Consider the following 24072-nt stretch of genomic DNA (forward strand, 5'->3'; position numbering starts at 1 on the left):
GCCTACCTATCCTGAGTCATCTTCCTCCAAATCTAACAGCATAAAACAAGGTGACTGCCCTAAACCTATAGTTACCTTGGATACCAAGGAGAAGAAAGCCTCACAGTATACCCTTCCTCCCCTGCAGAAGAGAGCAATTATGCATGAGTGTACAGCTGTACCCCCCAGAACAAAAGGAATCATCTTATAAGAAACAAACTGGTCTTTTCCAGTGATGACGGTAGTTTGAAAAATAATATATTCGGCCACTTTGCAGGAACTAAGCCAGGACAGGGGCAATTTGGATCACAACTTGATAAGAACTGCTTAATTTCCTTATTTTGTTCCCTTGTTCCCAATTCTTCCACTATTCAAACCCAAGACTCCTGCTAGCATCTATTGGATGAACTCAAGGTTGCTGGGTCCCCTTTATGTGTTCCTTTTCCCAATATGCTGCTTAACTCCACTTTTCTGCTTTTCATCAATATGCATCTCTAACCTTCATGGTGGAATACATTGTTGAATGTAAGTTGTTGGGACTGCCAGAGCTACTATAAAACTCAGGCTACAGATGGGTTCCAGCAATTTCAACATTAAGGATCAATATGTATCTTTCTGCTAGTGTATATTCAAAGTTCAAAGATCATCCTTGGCTACATGGTGAGTTCAAGCCCAGCCTGGTCTACATAAAACACTATCTTAAAACAAAACAAAAAGCCCTACCATCAACAGAATAAACAACTAGAGTAAAAGTCTTCAAGTGGGAGCATCAAGTCATGCCCCTGAGACTTCCAGTAGAGTGTTTAGAGTGAGATGAGTGAGATGTGGACAGTGGATACTGAGACAGAACTCAGTGACAGTGGAGACTGAACATGGAAATGGAGTGGAGAGTTCAGTTATGCTCTAGAAGGCTTGTGCTGCCTACTGCAACGGAAGAAAGACGCTGAAAGGTTCAAAGGGACAGCAATTCCAGATTTTAAAGAATAGTCTGTCCAGGGGATAGCATCTGTGGTCACAAGCATCCACATCATACTTTGCTCAGCCTTGATGCATGGGTGGGGCTTGGACCTGCCTCAACTCAATGTACAAGGCTTTGCTGACTCCCCATGGGAGGCCTTACCTTTCTTTTTCTTTTTCTTTTTTTTTTTTTGGTTTTTCGAGACAGGGTTTCTCTGTGTAGTTTTGATGCCTGTCCTGGATCTCACTCTGTAGACCAGGCTGGCCTCGAACTCACAAAGATCCACCTGGCTCTGCCTCCCGAGGGCTGGGATTAAAGGCGTGTGCCACCACCGCCCGGCTAGGCCTTACCTTTCTAGAGGAGGGAATAGGGGGTGGGTTATAGAGGAAAGGCTCAGTGGAGAGTTGTAGTAGGGAAGAGAGGGGGATCTTGGGTTGGTATGTAAAATGAATTTTAAACAATCTAAAAAAAAAAAAGGATCATACCAATCAAAATTAGTGAGGTCACCATGGGAACAATTCAAAGGAAAGGCAACTAAGTATTATGCTGGGGAGTACTTCAACTCCAACAGCTTGCAGAGAAAAGGAGAAACTCTTAAAGAAGAGCAAAAATAAGTGTTAATTTGTGGGAGGAAAATCAAGTGAGGTGTTCTTATGGGAGTATGTCAGGGAGAAAAGTCAAGAGTGCCAGATTTTCTGACTGGTCAGGTATGATTGAAATACATATTGTGTATATATATATACATATGCATAAACACACACACACACACACACACACACATGTGCACATATCCTAACATCAATTAAAAAAAAGAGATCATGAATTTGAAAGAGAGCAGGGGGATAGTATATGGGAAGATTTGGAGGGTGGAAAGGGAAGGAAGAATAATGTGATTTCACTATAATCTCAAAGAACATCAACAAAAAAAAATTCAAAAGAAAGACACAGATTGGTCATTGGTTTAGCACATTATATCACTAATGATCTTGAGAAACCATCACTGACTTAATAATGACCTTGAGAAGGGCCCATTCAGTAAAGTACTGAGGACAAAAGCCTGGTGAAGCAGATTTGAGAGAGAATGAGAGAGAAGGGACCAGTGGCAGCAAGTGTTCACAAGGGCAGTGTTTCTGCTGCAGTGGAAGGTAATTGGAAATATGGGCCTGTGGCTTCTATTAAATAGCAAAAAACTGAGAGATCTGAGAGACGTTAAGTGGAATTTAAATGCCTAGAGATACAGAAGTGAAAGCAGCACTGCTCCTTTCCAAGAGACTCAATGACAGAAGAGGGAAGTGATCTTAAAAAAATACTTGACAATTGCTGCCACAGGGAAAAAAAAAAACTGAGTGTTATATAAATTCATATAAGAGGGTATTTATACTAAGTGGGACAAAGAATGCCAACTTAAAGTAATTGGCATATTGAGTGGGTGTTGACAGATAACACAAAGCTATTCAGACAAAGAAGGACAAAAGAGAGAAAAAAATAGAATTAATTCAAGAAGAGGGTATTGTGACAATAAAGGCTTGGAGACTTGAACTGCAATCATTGGACGATTTGGAAGTAGACACTCCAAAGATACAGGTGGAGCCAGTTAAAAGTATGGGTAATTGGCAAGAGAAGTCAGACACAAAAACACAATAATGCAAAAGTGAAACTATTTTGTAAATGCCAAATAAGAACAATGGATAGATAGTCTTTAAGTAGGGTCAAGATCAGATATGCACTTTCAAACATGACCCAGTTCATAGTTGGACTTTCATGGTGGGACTTCATGTCCATCTCCCCTCTCTATGCTTGGATTTTACCTGGCTCGACTTTACATGCATCTTGTGCATACTTTGAATAATGAGTTTATATATACAACAGCCTTGCTGTGTCTGGAAAATCTGGTTTTCTTGTAGTCATCCACCACTTATAATTCTTACCACCTTTCTGCTTCCTTTTCATAAATTATATCTGAGCCTTGGGGTGTGCAGAGCTGTTAAAATTTGACAATAGCTGGAAGAGGAAGAGCCAGTTTTCCTGAAGGCTATGGCTGCTGGTAGGTTGACTAGGCTCAAGTGGCAGGCCACACATCTGAGAGTATGTAGGCATCATAGACTGAGCTTGATGGGCAGAGAAGACACAAAGTTGGGTGGGTAGGGAAGGGTGTGTGTGGATCCAGGAGAAGTTAGGGGAGGGGTGAATATGATTAAAACACATTGTAAAAAATTCTCAAACAACATATTAAAAACAAGAAGAAAATGACTCAGCAGTAGAGAAAATGGAATAATGGAAGAATTCAGACGAGTGTAAAGCAATTGGTTGACATGTTTGGAGCAGTCAGCCTAACAGTGCTAGTTGAAGCTGTCAGAATGCATATCAGTGGAAAATAAAATTTACAGCCAAATTCACACTGTAAAAGCACAGTATGGTGTTCTTGGCTAACATTTTTTAATGGTGTTCAAGTGTAGATGCTTTACACACTCTTCCTGTTATTGTATGCTCCTTCAACCAGTTACTATGAACGACTATATTGGGCTTTGTAGTCCCAGAACTTTCCAACAGCCCTCACTTGCTACCTTTACATTCAGTGACTTAGAATGCTTTCTCCAGCTGGGCACCTGCCTTATTTCATTCATCACATCAGGACCAAGGTTCATGGTTACCACACCAGAATATCTTCCTAACTCCACATATTCTTTCAGTGTTGTGACTGTATCTTACTTCTCTGGGTAATATTTCTGTCATCAGTGTGCTGCTTTGGTTTAGTGATAGCGCTAGTTTCCAAACTCCACCTATTGAACTAGGATCCATGTTCTACAAGAGTAGAAGTCCTGCCTTCCCTTCTGAATCATGGCCTAGAACAGTGCAGGGATGCAAAAGGTCTAACAGTTGTCTGATTGAGTGAATGAACAAAGAAACTCGGGCTTTTCTCAAATTAAATGTCTATTATTTTTATTTTATTATTTTAAAAGGAACGTATGCTTCTGCATTTAAGGACGGCTAGTAGGAGGAACTTTCACAGATCTATTTTCAACTCAGTATCTACTTTGGGTTCCAAGAAACATGACATAAGTAAAAAATGCTAAAGAACTATGAACTTTAAGCCACGTCAAACCATCTGTTTTATCCTATACTAATGTAAAGTATTTATAAAGGGAAAGAACCATGCTGTCAGGGGTTAAGAGGGATGGACTCTGCACTACCTGGACAAACATTCTGTAAGTCTAAAATACTGCCAAAAAAATGATCTACTGTTAAAGAGCAACAAATAATGAAAATACAGAAAATTTCCCTACCCACCTATCTCCTCTCTGCCCATTCAGTTATAGAACGCTGCCCCCTCAAAATTTCAGTTTTGACAATTTTCAAAGTTGTACATATTTGCACATATATAAACATAAAATATGCTTTCTTTTTTATCATCTGTATATTTATGTAGGCATTTATATGCATGCGTGTGTGTGTGTGTGTGTGTGTGTGTGTGTGTGTGTGTGTGTGGTGCAGAGGTCTAACTTAAGAGCATTTGCATTTTCTGGGCAAGGTCCCTAGCACCAGTATCCAAAGTTGTAGCTTCCTAGGATCCCCATTGTATTAGGCAACCACTAGGCATTTATCCAGCTAAAATGTTGTCTCCTTTCATTGCAGAATTTCACTGCATATACAGGGCACTCTTTGAGTTCTGAAGAGAAGCAGCTGAGTGAGGAGACTTTGGGAAGGGATATAAAGTTTAGTCAACTTATTTTTCTGCTTCCTATTTAAGAACTGTATGACAATGTTACTGGAACCTATGTGCATCTTTGCAGCTGAAGGGTGGAAGACCATGTTGATAATAGGGAAAAACCATGGAACAACTTGAAGGCTGATTTTAAGGAATGACCATGAGAATCGGCACTGCCTGCTCTGAAGTGAGTAGGAGAAGAAGCTCTGGTTTGTTTAAGTTGCCATCACTGTGTCTGTTACTGTCTGTACAGAATTTATGCATTAGATAAGGAAAATTATAAAAATGATAACTCTACTAGGAAGAGTTCTAAAGAATCATCTGTTTGGTTCCAAGCCATCAAGCAGCTACTTTATTGCAAATCATGCTTTAAAATTTCCATTTCTGTTCTGACTGGTCGTGGAATAGTTCATGACAGGTTCTAAAAGCAAGATCTTCAATCTGTAATGTGGTCTTTATAACTTTTCCCTTCTGGTTAGCTATGCAACCATAAAGCTATTAAAGAAATCACAACATAAACGGATATGCATTCTCTTGCTTTGCACACAAATAGTATCCCTTTATTTTGTATGCATTTAAATTTTTCCCAAAGGTAAATATATGTTCAGAAAGTAATGTGGCACAGAATGGACTCTAAACAAAGAGCTTGATCATTAAATAACAGCTCACAAATTGAGTGAAGAGAATACAAGTTGATGAAGGGAGAAGAGAAATATTTTTTTGCTTTGTTTTTAATACAAACATTCTGTTTATAAACAGAATGTTGCTTCTACAAGTGTTTATTAGAATTACGCTTTGGGAACATTTACAAACCATGTCTATACAAACAGCAGCTGGAATGAATGTGTGCCTATTTATAGGAACTTTACAGAATGGAAGAGGCAGGGATGACTTCTCATAAGGTAACCATCTTGGCTAGGTCATAGAGCCCACCAAGGCAATTTTCAGAGATTTACAGAACAACTTTCCATGTCAATAAGGGATCTCTATCAACACCTGTTGTTGTCCTTTGGAGGTCTTTTAGATGTATGAACTGACCTGTTCAAACTCTTAAGTAACACCTGTAGGAAGTACTGTACTCCCATTACACATCATTTCACTGTCTTTTGATTTGACAATTGCATTGGAGCATCAGTTAATGACTCAACTTACAAGAAGGGATTCTTATAACTATCCTTCATGTAGAGAGAAGGACTCTGGTTTTATAGATGGAATTAACTTCCTTTAATCTCAACAGTCTCTTAACAATAGGTTTAAGTCAGCAGAAACATGCAGGGTATAGATTTGTATTTATTCTCTTACTGACACACATCAAGAGCAGGTTTATCAAGCTGTGAAATATATTAAGTTCACAAGGTTTTAACAAAGGGTTACCAAATCACAAGAACCTGCTGTGATTCAAACTACTTTCAGATGTCCTTTTAATTATATTAAATGAAAGTTTGGGTTGGTTTTGATGCTTATGGGCAAACAAGGAAATCTACTGAAAGAACTGCTAAAAGTACTCCCTGTTGCTGTGGCTAATATACTACGTTGTATGCACACTGCTAGCCAATTTATTCTAGCCACTTTAACAAGGATATCCAGTCTGACAGGGTGCACAGGACAGTATCACCAGGAAAGTACAAATCATTAGAGGACTAAGAAAGTTGTTTGACATGCACCACAGAGCTCTCTGTCACACAGCCAATTAAGTGACCAAACAAGGAACTTGAAAATACTCATTAATTTCTTCCTAGCAATATAAATGGAACATAGACTCCTTCTTGTCTCATGCACCGAAGGCACCCAAGTAAAACTGGCATAATTCAATTTGCACTTTGTCAAAGGTGCAAGTAGCAACTTCGGTTCACAGGAAGTCTCCATCAGTAACACAAAAATGAAGAGAATGGGCAAAATGTCTTTAGGTATTTTACTGAAGTATAGATTTCTTGACTTTGTGGGGGAATGCTTTACCTCTATCAGGAATTGGTAGTACTTTTAGGCTTAGAAGTTGGGATCATCATTTGAGAGCAGGCTCAGCATCACTGAGCATCATTTCTTCTTCCTGGGGATGTGACTGGAAAGCTGACACAGCACCTAATAGAGCATACCCCTCTTACAGAGGACTCAAGCTCCATTCCTGGTACTGATGTCAAGTGATACACCACCACCTGTAACTCTAGTTTCAGGGACATTTATTGCCACTAGCATCCAAGGGGACCTGCACTTATTTATATATGCAGGCTCACACAGACATATATGTAATTTAAAATAAATTAAAATAACCAGAACTTGGGGTGATCTTTAGATGGCACCTTCTCCTGTTCTTGATTGTACTCCTGCCCTTAAGACTGTTGTTTAGCTATTGCTAGGGTTTTCTCCCACTCTATAACCTGTTATACTGTAGGGAGCTGGGACTCAGCACCAGAGTCTTTTCTTTTTATGCTCTAATTCTTTAACTACTCTTTAGGGGAAAATGATATGTTAGAGAGAAATACTTGTGCTTTCAGATGATTGAGGACCCTAAGAAATTAAAATTTCCTCAAGAGTCCAGGGGAAGTGTCAGGAAGCTGAAGCCCAGAGGTGAACCAGAGAAAGAGATTTCACGTAGTTCTGAGAACTTAGTAGATCACCTTGCAGGAAGGGCCAGGGCTGGATCAGTGATGCATGGGGACACAAGTTGACAGGGACTACTTATTTATCCATGTTCCTCATACTTTAATTAATCCTAAAATTCAAGCTGAAGCAAATGCATTTGATGGTCACTGGATGCTTTGATCAGTTCCTCATCCAAATGTTGCCACCATGAATGAACCCATCTCTGCTTTTCACTAAAAATTGTCACCTTAGTTGGCATGTTGAGGATGCATGTCCAGTCCTAGCAATTATGACTGCCAGAACAGAGGTTTTGGCCTTTAAAACTAGTAAAACAAACAAACAAACAAACACACAAACAAAAACAAAAAACACCTTATCTAGTACAGTGGCTTTAAATGTTACTAATAGTCAACAGTGAGAAACGATAATCTCCTCAAACTAAATTCCAAGCTTGTGTATTTAGCTATATATTTATTTATTCTGTGTATTACATATCTCTTAAAGTCAAAATTTAACATGCCTCATGGCAGGTTCTCTATCCATCCTTCTAAAACTAATCACAAATAGAACATTTCTTTAAATGGTGACACCGTCCTTTCAGTTTCCAGACTTCTTAAAAACTTTCCATTATTTCAAGTCTTCTTTCTATAGCACTTCAATCTTTTTACCAAAACTCCATTTCCTTTTTTAAAAAATATTAAAATCATCAAATGTCACCTCAGCATCCAGCACAAACACACTTGCCAATGTAACTCTCTAGCACTGATTGCTCACACGGTTCATTCGTCACTTCTCAGGCTGAAGAACATCATCTCACTACTCAGCAACCTTCAGTGGTATACTGGGTCTTGATAGTGGCTGAAGTCTTTACGAAGCACACTTTTAGTGCTCTAGAAGCAAAGCATGACTACAGACTTTAAGGAGAACATAATACCTCTGAGACTTGAAGAACAACAAAGAAAAGGTACAAAGTATATTTATTAACTAAGAAAATGTTCTACCTTTAAAGCAGGAAAAAAAAAAGAACACTAGTACTTCTTACTAGTTTCTTCTGAAGAAGAGAACAATGTTAACAAAAATTATTAATTGAAGGATGGTGATTTAGAGTTGAAAATATAAGCAAAATCTTGCATACATTTATAACACACAAAGACAGTTGTTCCTAAGATGTATGTTGATATTTTTATATTGACACTAAATTCTTATTAAAATTACACCAATCTGGTTAGACATATATGGTCTTTTGCTGGTTAATGGATCACATTCCCAAATGTTGAAGTATTTGATCCCTGATCAGAGTCATGAATCTCTGAAGTTCACATGCACCAGTGTGTACACAACAGGAAGACAGAATTGTACAAGTGTTGACAAGAATTTGGGTGATAACTATAGGATAGATGATAGAATATTTTCTCTAATTTTCCCACGTGAAAATAGACTAGATATTGTAACTGAAATTCTTGCTTCACACCTGTTCTATTATATGCAATTTTGCTATGTTAAAGTTAAAATCTTCCTTTTTGATTAGATAGAAAAGGGAAAGTGCTGTGAGATGTCTTTCTGTATGCTGTGAATATGTGTTGCTGCCATTGGCTAATAAATAAAGCTGTTTTGGCCTATGGCAAAGGAGCTTAGGGGCAAGTGGGAAATCCAAGGAGAAAGACAGGACAACGAAACGCAGATGCAGAAGAGAAGCCAGCTGCCGCCTAAGGAAAAGCAAGATGCCAGCAGACTGGTAATGCCACAGCCATGTGGCAATTTACAGATTAATAGAAAAGGGTTAAGTTAGCTAGTGAGAAGCCTGAGCCACTAGGCCATACAATTTGTAAGTAATAAAAAAAAGAATTTGGGTGGCATAAGAAACAAACTGACAGACATTGGAAAAACTGACAGACACCCAATGTGGGTCGTCACTCTGGAAAACAGTCTGATAGCTCCTTTCACAGCTTTTTCTTGAAATTACATTTTTAAACCAGGGTCTCCGTTGAAAATGAATGAACCTCACAATCAATCAAATTCTGGTTGTATGTGAAATTAATTTAACAGTACAAAGTAGTAATTACACAGGCATTGGACGTGGGTACATGGTGTCAGTTTGTGTACATGTGGGAGAAAAGGGGGTTGTTTTACTCTATCCGTCTCTGGAATACAGTACACACACATACACACACACACACACACACACACACACACACACACACATTAATACACACCAAATGCTAGATCCTGCCTCCTACCATGCAGTAATGAGGCAAGTCAGAAGGCTACTTTATCTTAGGAGTCAATGCACATAAGCTTTCAAATCAGCTTCAGATTTCCACATCTCTTCAGTCATTGACATCCATAATTTCATAAAAATCAATGAACTCTTTGTGGGTCCCCATGTTCACTTTGAACAAAATGTATTGTAAGAACCATGACACACAGTTCTTACAAATATTGAGTAAGAGTGAATGAAAACTTATCTCATGCCTGTGATCTTAGGGTACATGACAGTGAGGCAGGAAGCTGAAGACCATCCTGTTTTACACATAGAGACCCTGTCTCAAAGTAAAACATAAACAAATAATAGAGAATACTTAGCCTTCTGCACAACAATGTCCACATAGCTGACCTAGTAAATGTTTTTTAACTTTATTTTTTTTTTTTTACTTTATGCTGTTAGTGTTTTATCTGCATGTATGTCTGTGAAACACATTCATGCAATATTTGAATAGGTCAGAAGAGGGCATTGGATCCCCTCCTATTGGAGTTACAGGCAGCTGTGAACTGCCATGTGCACATTGGGGATCAAACCCAGGTCCTCTGTTCTTAACTTCTCTCCAGTCATCTCTCAGCCCAAATGTCCTTATTCTTAATAAGAAACCATTGTCATCTTCACCTTGGTGTGGAAGAAAAGAAGATGCACATCAGGAGAGCAGAACTGATGTTATCAGTGTTAGTTCTGTGACCTCCGGCAGTCTTTCCATCTCCTTTTGCCTCTCTCAAACCCCCTTATCTCTAAGCCCCTTCTGGTCACGTTACATTATAGTAGTTGTTTTATGATGTTTCTAAGGCAGTCTTATCTTCCCTGAATTCACAATTCTCTTCATAAATAAAACAATGCTCTATTACTAGCTATATGTCAGTCTTTTTACTAATTATTTTGAGACAAAGTCTCACTAAACTGCCCAGGCTGATATTGAAGTCACTCTGGGGCCCAGGACATTCTCCTACATGAATGCCCTAACCAGCAGTAGGCCCAGGCCTGCATCATCAAACCAAACTTCAAAAAATGGTATACTACGGCACAAATTAATGTCCTTTTACTATAATCAATATCAATTTTTATCTTTTAGTAACCAATAAAGATTAATTATAATAAAACTCACAGATAAATAAAGAAAACTAAATTGTATTGGACTCATGTTTTTAGAATGTAAATTTACTATTTCTGGAATTCATGTATATTTTCAAACTCATCCAAATTTAAACTGTTCCCATACAGGTAATTTATAATTGATAGTTGGCAGATCTGATTTCATTGTGCTTTTGGTTTTTCATCGAATAAAGGGTCAGAAACAAGAAAATATAAAACATGAATTTTTATAATTCATAAAATAGACTCCTGCTCTTAAAATAATGAATGAAAAGTAAATGGATTCAGGTTGTCAAACACATCCCCAGAAGAATCTTGTCTTATGTAAATGGAAAGGCCACATTTCTACACATCATGTGTGTAGAAACCCACAATGAGAAACAATCATGTCAGACTGAAGACCAAAAGCCTTTCCAGTACATCAGGTACCTATTTCAGAGATGGCACCAAGTATGATCTGAACATATAAACAATGAATAAGATAAAACCCCTCTTCATGAGTCAGTTACAGGGGTTTGTCCAGCACCTTTGACTGTAAAACTTCCTGGAATAGCAGTCTACATGAACATGATCAGAAGAAGCATCTTGTATTATCGAGAAGAACATTTCCACATCACCAGTAGCCTCTGTGTGTATTGTGTCTCATCAGATATTTAGTCAATAGCTGAAACATTTATTCACAGCTAGTCAATTGTAACACCAGGAAATCAGCTGTTGAATAAACTGTGCTATTAATTTTTCATTGGAGAGTCATGTCTGAATGACCATGCACTTCATAGATTTAAATACTGGAAGGCTAATTATCCCGAAAGCCCCATTAAAAGGATAGCACAGCTGGCAGGCTGCAACATGCTATGCTCCCCACCTTTCTGTGATGGGAGTCCTTCTCCTACCTCTCATACTGTGCTTCCCTAAAGGAAACTTTTCTAAAACCTAAGAAAATAAGCCTTAATATTTTCTTATTCACAGAAATTCATCATTTCATAAAGTAAATGCAAATACAAAGATAATCTCCCTAATCTTCAACATCAAATTGGATTTTTTTCTTTTAAATGATTCTCACAAAATGCTGTTATTTCCCATGCTAAGACCATCAGACTCAAAATGCAACTTGCAAGGAGGGAATATTATTTATTTCTATCCTATGTTTTCCTTTAAAAAATAAACCAAGTTTGAAATTAATAAAACTAGAGACAGCATATCCTACCTCATATTAGTGCACCATGACATTTGAGACATCACCAGAGGTAGAAAACTACTTGCACTTTGCCCACCAATCTTTCTACAAGGAAACAAGTCACAAAATTGAAAGCAACCCTTTCATGACCCTTTTCTGAAGCAGATTGTAAGTCTTCCTTTGAGAGACACTTGCCTGCCTTCAAAGAAGAGAAGCAAAGGCCCAAAGATGTCCAAACTCTGCATGAACAGTCCTGGCTGTGTCCTCAGTTTACTGAGGTTACACCACATTCACTTTATCCAAACACATTACCCCCAACTGCCTTACTACTCCTAACACGTAAGCACCAAAGTCCACAGGTCTCTCTGCCTCTCTGCGTTTTCTTGTTCATGGGTTTCCAGGTCACATAGAGTTCATCTTTAATAAATTAGTCTCACATTTCTCTTGTGATGGTCTCCATTTTTTTTGTTAAAAGGGCCTTGGCCATTACACTAGAGATAGGTAAGGCAAAAGAAAAAAAACAGTGTTCCCCACCTTACAGATGCTGGTTAATTCTGTATGTCTGGAAATTAACTGGAATAGCGCTAACACTTGCAATGCACCCTTGAGTGGCTGAGAAGACATGGAAAATACCTTATCTACTCAAGGTACATTTTATATTTCCCCAATATGATGCTAACTAAAGGAAGAAGAATTGAAGTTGAACTAATCAATTTTTGTCTACCAGATGATAAAACCTCAGGATATAGATTACATATGTTTCGTTTGTTAACACTTTTGAGGAAATGATGGATTTCATGTATTTTTTAAATGGGCAAGAAAAAATAATGGTGGCCAAATTAAACAAATGACTAACTAAGCAAAGACAGATGCCACACTCTTTCATTAGAATGTCTACTTATACTGTATCCTAAAAACCTGAACGATTCTCTCCTAAGGTCATCTAGTTCTTCTGACATGATTTTAGCTAAGCAGCTTTCTAATTATCAATACCGCAGACATAAAGTTAGCAGAGGTGAATATTCAGATCATTGCAGAGACACAAATGAACAGATTGATACTTAACATTTACATCAATTAAGCCCTTAAGAGTATGGGGAGACAAAGCCAAGGTTCCCATATTCTATGCAAATATGAATAAATTGTTAAGGTTTTGATTTGATACTGCCAATCTTCACAAACACTGACTTCGCTCCTGGGGTCATTTTTTTTTCTAAACACAGATGGATTTGCTTCAATAGAATGCTGTGATTTGCATACAGAGAACATGAAATTTACAGGCATAAAATCAAAGGCAGGGGTGGTGACACACAGGTCAGGAAGCAGGTGGATGGATTGCTGTGAGTTTGAGGCCAGCCTGGTCTACAGAGGACAGTCAACACTATTACAAAGAGAAACTCTATCTTGGAATAAACAGACAAACAAATAAATAAAAGCCAGCCTCCCTACAAAACAACAGGTAAAACAAAACCCAGGAAGACAGCCAGCTTGTCTGAGTAATGTTCTCTTTCACTAAACCGTAAGACCACGAGAACAGTACTGTTGGGAAACTAAATTTCCATTCTGGATAAAAATTATATTTACATATGATCTCAATGAGAGAGTAAACTAGTCATAACCCTGTCTGGCATCTTGAGTTTTATGTTGAAACAGAACTAAGATTATTTCAAAAATCCCATATTGTGTCTTGCCTCATATAACTCTATTCGGAATGAACTAACAATTCAGTGTATAAGTGAAATCTATATAGCGACTCTATGAAAACACAGAGATTTATGTTATATTAAACTCAGCTCTTAGAAGAAAATGTTCCATGCCTCAAGCTGCACCTTCTCTCTACTCTGTTTCCCCTGCTTGACAGAACTTGGCACTGCCAGCTTTCTTTTTCACACAGACCCTTTTTTTTGATTCCCACCCTGCACGCCCTCCCAGAAGTTCCTTTAGTTCACCATGGCACATTATCATTTTTCCTCAGATGCCCATGCATATGATCACCAACTGAGACAATTCAACAACTTAACACATTTAGAAAAACACAGAAAGTACCTGGACATAGGCTCTGCAAGAGCGCTCTCTTTTCTGAAGCTGAATCCATTAAGACAGCAGATTAAACACAGAATAGAAAAAACGAGTTAGTGACAGAGAAATAAAAGAAAACATCTACATAAACACCTTACTTTTTGATTCACGACTTTTATAGAAGAAAATGAAGGCTATGCAGCAGCACCATATCAGCCAAAAACCTTTTTTTTTTTTTTTCCTAAAAACCAGATGGTGGGAAGTTGTCCATAGAAAGAAGCCTTTGAATACATTTAGTAGAAATTAGTACAAACCAACATACATTCATGTGACATGATCTCGGTCACATCTGGTTAGTCATTCATTTATGAGCCACTAGTGGAGACGTAAGATGGTAAGTCAATTATGCAAAAGATTTGGAACCCATTATTTTAAAGAGAGATTTATGAGTGGTTTTCAAGACAGTCTATATTGTGGATGTCTGTGTTTATACTATGTGTTCATTCATACCTTCAAAAATCCTCTTATAAGGTAGATAGAAATGCCCATTCATTGTGACTATTTTATTTTATTTATTTATTTGTTTGTTTATTTATTTATTTTGTTTTTTTGAGACAGGGTTTCTCTATGTAGCTTTGCGCCTTTCCTGGATCTCGCTCTGTAGACCAGGCTAGCCTCAAACTCACAAAGATCCTCCTGCCTCTAGCTCCTGAGCCTGGGTGCTGGGATTAAAGGCGAGTGCCACTACCGCCCGGTCAATTGTGACTATATTTAACCCTATGGGACAAATATCAAGAGTCAGATATCTTGAGATTAATAGAATATGATTCGTTTCCTGACTTGCTGCTTCTTTTATTTCTTAAAGAATTGGGTTTGACAGTCTTGGCCAAAATAGAAAACATTTTAGAAACTATTAAGGAAAGAAGCTTGATTTAATTTGTTTTTGTTGACAGAAGATTGTATTCTGGCCCAAAACATTTTCTCCTGGTGCTAAAATGAATAATCAATAACCATTCATTCACACTGTTTAAATGAATGACCCAAATTTTTATAAATCAGACTGTGGGATTTCACATTTTCCCCTGTGTTTTTCAGTTCCCTTGGTCATTACCCTTGAATTGCAAAACAGAGTTTCTCCAGTTTTAGGGAGCATTTACCCTGACACTTTTTGTGTTGCTCACTAGCTAATACTGGCCCAAGCCGAATTCCTGCTTTCTTCAATGAGGGAACAGGAACTTTGCGGAAGAAGTCAGCAATGAGTTCAAGTGAGTCACCAATGCTGTCATTCAGATCACTGACTCACATCACAGTTATGTAGGACTCTGAGCTCGCCAGAATTTCAATGTGGAGTGCAATGGATTTGTACCTAGTTGACTTTGCAAATCTGATGGGCTGTAACTGCTTCAGGGAAAGTAGGAACCACAGGAAATGAGAGCAAGCCAGCAAGCACGTGAGTAACCTTTGCCCTCCCATCTCCCTACCCCTTCATGCAAATTAACATATGACAAACTGCATTATAAAAACAATTGAAGAGAGCCAAATGGGAAACAAAAGAGAGCATTAAAAAGCCCCAGGAATGGAAATTTGCTCATTATGTAGTTATTTGATATTCAGTCTAGGCAAGCTGATTAGCGGCAGCCAGTTAGAATGTGACATTAATTGCCAGCTTTACCTGATAGCCCCAGACATCAACACCACTTTTAAATAAAGATACAAAGTATTGCAGTAACAAACAAGTCATGTTATGGGTATGTAACATTAATAGAAATCAGTATTCCCAACCCTTTATGATAAGAATAGCTGGCAGCCATGTTCATTAGTAGGATCAAGTCAGTGAGGGTAACAACACATTAAAGTCACAGCATGCCACACCATATAGGCAGCTATCAACTATTCCATCAGGGCTTGGTTGTGACTCTATCAGGATACAAGTGAAAAAAATAAATGAACAACAACAAAAAAATAACTCCTTGCTCAGCATGATCAAGAAACCTAGTACATGATATTTAATAAAAAAAACACTAAAATTACATTTGCTTACCAAAGAAACTGCAGCAAGAGCTATCTGCCAGAAAAAAAAAAATCTGGCTTTTTAATGTTGAATGATTGTTATATAAAAACATTTTTTTTCCATTTTAATGAGTGGCAATCTTATCCCACCAAGAACAGAGAACTAAAAATCAACTAAAAGACAATCTACAACTTTTTGCTTTCAGTCAAAAGAAGAATGTTTTAAAAATGAATTTCTTATCGGAACATAGCCTTCAACTGTCAAAATCTTTTATTTTTAAAGTTGGAAAGACTATGTTTATAGTCCAGGCCACAGAATTCAGCTATGTCATTTGTGAGCATCTTCATTTGATGCTAACCATTTGACACCATATTAATCTACGATGTAGTATTTTTACACATATAAATGATATTCTCTATAAATATGCAGCATGTACTTTGTGTTTACAATGTATATAAAGATAGTTATGCAAATAAAATATTTATTAAAATATGAAAAAATCATATCGTATATTTCCTCAAATGCAACATATTTAAATTTGCTTATTTAAAGTTAAAATTTGCATAAATAAAAGACACAATATTTCATTGGTAATGATACAAAAATCTGAGTCATTTAAAAATTAAAATGAAGTGTACATTAAAATCCAATTCCTTGCCCTAGCTGCTTTTAAAAGTAATATTAGGTAGGTTAAACTATCTCATTAAAAATATTCAATGAGAAAAAAAAAAAAAAAAAACTCCAATTGATTTTAACATGCTTTTGTTAATGTTTCTTAAATTTCCACTTTCTGATTAAATACTCCCTACACTGTCAATTATTTTGAGAAATGAATTTATAGGAAACAATAACCAGTTGCATTCATCTAGACTAATTTTGCTGCAATTTCACATAAAACAAAAAAAAAACAAAAAAAACAAAAACAAAAAACAAAAAAAAAAACAAACCTGAGAAGGAACTACCAAAGGGAGAATTGCAAGCACAAAACACATATGAAGAGACTGGCACATATTTCTCTACATTAAAAGTCAAATAAGGTTGTAATTGAAATAGTCAAGTCAATTGAATGAAAGTATGTGTTCTTTTTTTGACCCAAGCAACTTGACAGAAGAAAGAAAGAAAAAAAAAGCAAGAATGTCTCAATGATTTTATTTCAAACTGAAAGACAGACACAGCTGAGGGTCTCACCTTGTTCAAGCTGCGGGCAGCACTGTCTTTCCCACCTGGTGTCAAATTCCTGAGCTGGACATCAAGGAGACCAACCAGCTGGTCCATGGCACGGACGGAGTAGGTGATATCCCCGGCATTTAAGTGATTTCTGGTCTGTTCCGCCAGTTCTCTAGCAATGTTGGCAGCTGTTTCTCCAGACTTCAGCTATAATTTTAATGGAAAGGAAAAATGTTTGTCTTTCTTTGGTCTCCCTTAGCAATTGTTTTTGTAAAGTTAGAATTTTTGAGGCAAGAACCATTTTTTAAATCCCACCCTCACTTCACAGCCCTGTACAATGTTTCCTGATAACTCATCCTTTTCTTTGAAGCCTGACTTTTAAGTCATGTCTTCAAGAGGCTTTTTGAGGAAAATTCTTTCTAAAGATCATTTCTTACCAGAGTTAGTCATTTAGGTGGTTAAGTCTGAGGTGTGCCCCACTATTTTCTCTGTCAGTCTTAAAATCGGACTTCAGCAAGAGTTTCTTGTGGGTCCCTAGTCTATATTCTCAAGAGGGTATCCATGCTTTCCTTCATGTCTAGATGAGCACTTAAGGTGGACTAAGTGAGGTCACAGGTTTCTATGATCTGTGAAATTTACTCTCAATAGAATTCCCTGCTTTCAAGATGATCGTGATGCTCTTACAAAACCCTGAAGAATTTTTTCTCCCAATACATAATGTAGCAAATTACTCCCCGAGTTTCCTGTATTTTCCCTTCCTGAAACATGTTGCTTTTTCAAAGATATGCTTAAAAACATATGAAATTGCCAATACTGTAAAGATGTTAAAGGAACAAAAGACAATATTCTATGGCTTCCTGAATATACTTTGCTGCCTTGAGAAAACACAAAAATAAATTCACTCATAAGAATAATGTAAGAAAAAATTTTAAGAGGTAAGTACCACTTCCCAGTTTATAGTGTTCATTGTTATTTTTTTTAATTTTTAGAATTAAATTTAAATAATAATTCTATTATCTATAACAATAATGCAGCACATTTTCATAATGAAGAATGAAATGAAAAACCAGAGAGTGTCTTATGTGCATCTTTCTAAACTGTAACACAATCCAACACTTCATAAACATATGAGTATCGTGTACAGATTGGTTTTCTTATACTCTCATGTTCTTATAAGACTACCAGTGTAGATTATAAACAACAACAAAAAACAAAAATATTCTCTTTGTAAACAATTTCCCAATGATTATTCTGAAAGACACAAACTGATTAGAGCACAAAGAAATGTAAGGTTCAATAGGGGATACTTCATGTTCACAGCAGGACCAAACACTTAAAAACAAAATGATAAAAACCCTAAATAAATAAGGTGGAGTGATCAGAACATCTACATGATTTGAAATCACATTCACACACACACACATATTTGTACAAAAAAAAATTCAAAAGTGAACTATAATAATTGCAAGCACTGGCAATGTTATGGAAGTGAATGTCATTCCCATGAACTACTGCCGAGAGTGTATAGCTCTTATATACAGCAAACTATTGATACTAAGTCTCATTGCTGTTGGATATAAGAAATAATCTCCTCATGTCAAAAACTAAACTTTCAAAGGCATCTGAATAAGCTTGTGACTGAAACAGGAGAGGTTATGACTATATGGTACCACTCAATTATAAATATAAAATGCAAACAGTTTTAAAGTATGAAGAAGATTAATACCATTGACATCAATCTTTAAGATACACTGCTAGACACATACTACTTATGAAACATTTCAAACATATACAAATATTTGTGTCTATATATTTATGTCTATTAATATACTTAAATGTGAGAATGAAAGCTTGAAAACTCAGAAATAAAAGAAAAATACTTATCGATAATGTTTAAATTCCACAAAAATATATTCATGTTATGTAAAAAGACATTAAAGTATTGTTACTGTTTGTAAAGTTATTGTTAAAATACAGTTAGTCATTATTTTGAAGAAATTATTAAAGTAAAATTAAGCAAACAAAAACAGAGTATATCAATTATAATGTAGTGGGGTCATAAATTTCTTTAGGATCTTTATATTTAAAATATGTGAAAAATATAATGAACTACATTACAGAATTCAAGGATAACTATGCAATAAACTTATTATATACCAAAATACCATTTATGGCTTACTAGTAGATCAAAAATTACATTTAAATGGCAACAACGTGACCCAAGTGAGATTTTTTTACTAATGATTTAAGACTCGATGCTAGAATCTAATGAATCAACAAATTCTAAAATTCAGTGATCCAGGTAAATAGCTCAGTTTAATGTGTGAGAGGCCTGGATTTAATGACAGTACAGAAAGAGAGAAAAAGATGGGGGAGAGGAAAAGGAAGAGACGGAGGGGCACAGAAAATGAGAATGGGAGACAGGAAAGAAAGGAATTTCAGTTTGTGATGATTAGTAATCAGTTATTAACTGTGAGATGCTAGTGATGCAGAGGCAAGCAATAGGTCCTCCCAAGTGGCAGAGGCTATCATGGTCGCCTTGAGTTCTATGGTCCTGTGCAAACCAGTGGCTGTGGAGAATTTTTTCTGGCGAGCTTAGAGAATGCATGTCACAGACAATGGGTCAGTATAGAAAGGAGTTTTAGTATAGGACCTCAAGAGGGAGTTGAGAGAGAGAGAGAGAGAGAGAGAGAGAGAGAGAGAGAAGGAAGGAAGGAAGGAAGGAAGGAAGGAAGGAAGGAAGGAAGGAAGGAAGAGGGGCCGAGTTATGTGTGCAGCAGGTTATATCCTAGAACATAAGTTCCCTTAAGTTGTGAGGGACATTCTATGGGCATGGGAGCTCAATTAGAAGATGTAAAAGAAAGAGAACAAAAACCAAACCAGCGTGCCTTTCTTTTATTCCTGTCCTCTGGCCAGGGCAGAACCAAGGACATTTTAGGACAAGAATCAAGTCACCATCTCCAAAGCAGCTGAACACCTTGTACCTCCTGTTCTCACCAGCAGCCCATTAACTATTTTAATGTAGTATTCCATTGGTGAAAGTGGATCCAGGTAAACATGCTGAAAAGTTTGCAAAACTCTTCCTGTGTTCAGGAAAATATGAGAACTTTGGTTCCTATCACTTACCAAAGCTCATTCTTTTAAGCCGTGTGTCATTGACAGATCATGTCTTACACTTCTCTACTTTTTCTCTTCTTTTAATAATAAGCATGGTGTTAGGATTATTAATGTTTTATTTTCCTGGTTATTGTGCTGTATTTTGTTATTATTGTTACTGTATTATTTTTGTCTATGAAAAGATCTGGCAGATGTACTTCAGGAGATATTTAATTTGACTGTGTACCATGGTGAAAAAAAGGATGGGATTACAAATCAGGCCAATTATATTTTCCAATAACACAGTATTTTTAAAACTACATATATAATAATTATTTGCATAATATCTATCAGTGGCAAATATAAAGAGCAAAAAATATCAGACTGAGAAACAAACAGCATCATTGGTATTTTCACATTGTAATTTCATGTATTATTTTTGTTGGAGTATATAAGCATAGTTTTTTATATCACTGGGTTTGAAAATAAGATGCGAAGAAGAATTATGTTCTGTTATATAAAATTTTTAAATTATTATCATATGTAGTTGTGAAACACTGAAAGCAAATAATTATTAAGTCAAAATTCAATTATTCCCAGCACAAAGGGTTAATAGCAAACAATCCTCCTGTTTGTACATCAGTTGATGATAAAATGATGCAGCTGTGTGATCCACTCAAACATTAATGGGCTCTCTTCAAAACAGTAACCATATTTAACTTTCAAGAGGTATTTGCTTAAACTGGGTAACAAAGTATACACCTGTAATCCTAGTTCTAGGAGGCAGAAACCAGACAATCTGAAAGTTCCAGGACACCCAGGGCTACACAGAGAAATCCAATAAACAATAAAAAAGTATATCTAGACATCTTGATTTATGAAGACAAAACAATCCCACTACCCATAAGGACACTGAAACTAAACACTATAAAAGTTTTGAGAAAAAAAATATATATATGAGAAAATTTTCTTGAAGTAATTTGTTAAGTAAACTAAAATTCCTATAACCACTACTTCTCTCTGAACATTAAAATGGAATAAGTCACAAAAAATTTCTGAAAAATTAAAGATGGCCTTTTTGCCCTTGAGCAGCTTACATTCTACTACTTGGGATCTTTATGTTATGGTTTGAATGTGAAATGTCCTTCAGCATTTGATCTTCTACTGTTGGTTCTGTCTTGGAATACTGTAATTCCTTTAGCTAGTGTTCCTTGATGAAGAAACTTGGTTATTGGGGCAGGCATTACTGTTTAAGAACTCAGCTCTAGTACCTGCTGACTCTGCTTCCCGGGTTGCTTGAACCCACCACCATGGGACCCCTGCCTGCCATCATCCCTTCCCTAACCATGATGGACTCTACTCTCAAACTGGGTCAAAATAAACCTTTCTTCCCTTAAGTTGCTTCTTCTAAGGTATCTGACCATACCAATGAGTAAGAGGGGGAAAAAAAGTTGAATACAGGAATAATGTAGCTGAAAGTAGATAATATTAATTGAGCAATACATCTTGTTTATGATATATCCTGGGACTACAGTACAGGATAACACATCTTTGGAAAGGAAGAGGAAGGGTAGAGGTAATGGCTCTGTGAAGTCTTAAGAAATAAGTCTAGTGTTACTGGGTGAGGTGGAACGCCCAAGGAGTTCCTTAGGGAGATAGAACACTTTAAGGAAGTCAGATGTTTGTTTATATATATGTGTGTGTGTATGTGTGTGTGTGTGTGTGTGTGTGTATACACACAAATATATTAACTTTGCTTGCGGAAGATAGAGTGCAATAAGTAAAACAGAAAACAGTAGATTGAAAAAAAAATGCAAGTCAGACATTGTGGCATACACCTTTACTCCCAGAACTCAGGAGGCAGAGTAACGCAGATCTCTGAGTTCAAGACCAGCCTGGGCTACAAAGCAAGTTCCAGGACAACCAGGACTACACAGGGAAACACTATCTAAAAAATAACAAACAATAACAACAACAAAAACAAAGAACAAAAGAAATGCGTTCTTTTTTGCCTAAAAAGAAAATCTAATATTGACAGTTACTAAGGGGCAAACTTTGTCAGTGAATTGGCCTCCATGTAAGAAGGGTAAACATACTGTAGTAGCTCCATCCTCTGCCAAAGACTTAGTCCTCTCCGAAGACTTAGGCTTTGTTGCCAGCTAGTAGACTTTGGTAAAAAGTGATTAGATCACAAAGACTCTATCTTCATCAGTGGATTAATAATAATTTGATTTTTCAGACAGGATCTCAATGTCAATCCTTGACTATTCTACAACTTGTATGGCTTCTCCTTCTGCCTCCTGAGAGTTGTGATTACAAATATGAGCCACAATGCTCAGCTGTCAGAACATGGACAAAAGAATGGATGCATGGTGAACAGTGTCTTAGAGAACCGTAAGAGAAGCTCCAGAAAAAAAGTCAGAGGGCCCTTTACCTCAGGTGCATTTTGCTCCCTGTGCCAAACATTTACAGATGACTTATAAGGCATGCTTAGTCTTGGTAAATGCTGGAACATAGCCATAGAACCAAATCTGGTCAATGTACCCTGAATCTGGATAATACCTTCTACCTTGTTCTGAACTCAAACCTTCCTTGGATCATTGCTTTCTTTGTTTCATTTAAGTATAATAGTACAATAAAACTGAAGTAAGTTGTCTACAGCATTAGACTTTAGTCCACCCATCTCTTTTGGCTGCTCAGATACCAAGCATATGGAATTTGCATAGGCCAATGGAAGTTGACACTGGGCTTGTAATTTAGTGGCACAATTTGGAGGTGATGTAACTAAAAGGTGAGGTATGTGTAGAGGTCCTTCATCACTAGGAGTGTGTCCAAGAAGGGTACATCCTGCCCTGACCTCCTCTTTCTTTACTTCTTGGCTTCTGGGAACAAGGCCTGCATCTCCCACGCCTGCTTCCTTGATGGTCAGCCTTCCTTGGAGATCAAAGGAATGAGATCAGCACTGTGGACAGAGACCTCTTCACTCATGGGCCCATATAAGTCTTTCCTCCTTTAGGTTGATTTTTGTAGAATTTTATCACAGTGATGTAAGCTGACTAAACACGTCCCTGGATCACCACTGATACCATCCTTAGTTGAAAAGCTGACTGTTGAGCACTTTCCTCTTTTCCATTCTTGGGCCACTAATGGAGCCTTTCTTTGTTTCTGACACTTTCTCTAGGGCATTGGTTTCCAAGAGGAGCTTCTAAGGCTGTGTCTGGTAAAAATTTCTGCATAGTATACATTGTGTATGTGCATAAATAGTTAGGGCTAGATTTTATTTTTTTAGGTAGAAAATATGTCTAAGTCTATCAGTTTGTCTACGTCTGTCTGCATCTATCTATCTATCCATCTATCATCTATCTATGTATATATCATTTTTCTTACATGAATAAATCATTTGAACAATAGTTAATTTAACCTATATGTACATTTGCTCTTTAACCAACAATTGCATTATTTAGTGGGTTGTGATACTGAATCACAAGCCTCATGCAAGCCTGAACTCTTAATCTCCCACTGAACTTCACTATTGGCCCTATGCTTTAAATTTCTGTACCACTGTATTAAGGTCTGTGAATATAGTAATGAAAAAGATGATTATTTTTTAAAGTGCCTTAACTACTAGTAGCAAGAAGAGTTATGAAAAACATATCTCTGCACATACTTAGTCTATTGAATCGAATACAGAACCCCGTGAAGTAGAATTGCTAGTAAGAATTTTACCTGGAATGTGTGAGGGTACCAAATAACTTAGGAAATGCTTCTCTGAGGAAAGTTTGATTTGAAATGCAATGGAAAGGAAGAGGTTAGAAATAGATGCAGGGATTCTAGGCAGAAGAAGCTGTCAGGAGGAGGGTGGAATGAAGAAAGGCTAACTGCACCTAGGGTACTGTAGCGCGAATTTAGGCAGCTGGAGCAATGAGCTCAGACTAGAAGAAACAGACACTGTTGATGACAATATTGAGAGAAATGGGAAGGTGCAATGCAGATTTGCACTTGAATAAGAGCTCAAATGATG

General features: G+C 37.0%; 1 protein-coding gene across 24 annotated transcripts in view; it reads right to left on the reverse strand.

The window, feature by feature from the left end:
* Adgrl3 (adhesion G protein-coupled receptor L3) overlaps positions 1–24072 on the reverse strand; it is a 763485-nt gene that overhangs the window by 144823 nt on the left and 594590 nt on the right. For 21 of the 24 annotated variants that reach the window (XM_036200955.1, XM_036200954.1, XM_036200934.1 and 18 more), the window contains 2 exons: positions 16977–17162; positions 13805–13843 (listed from right to left, as the gene is read on the reverse strand). In XM_036200955.1, the coding sequence (XP_036056848.1) occupies positions 13805–13843; positions 16977–17162 (225 nt within the window). The remainder of the gene's footprint in view (positions 1–13804; positions 13844–16976; positions 17163–24072) is intronic. The other 3 variants (XM_036200946.1, XM_036200945.1, XM_036200938.1) reach the window with 1 other exon arrangement.

Source organism: Onychomys torridus, chromosome 10, assembly GCF_903995425.1.
Source record: "Onychomys torridus chromosome 10, mOncTor1.1, whole genome shotgun sequence".
Lineage (NCBI taxonomy): Eukaryota > Metazoa > Chordata > Mammalia > Rodentia > Cricetidae > Onychomys > Onychomys torridus.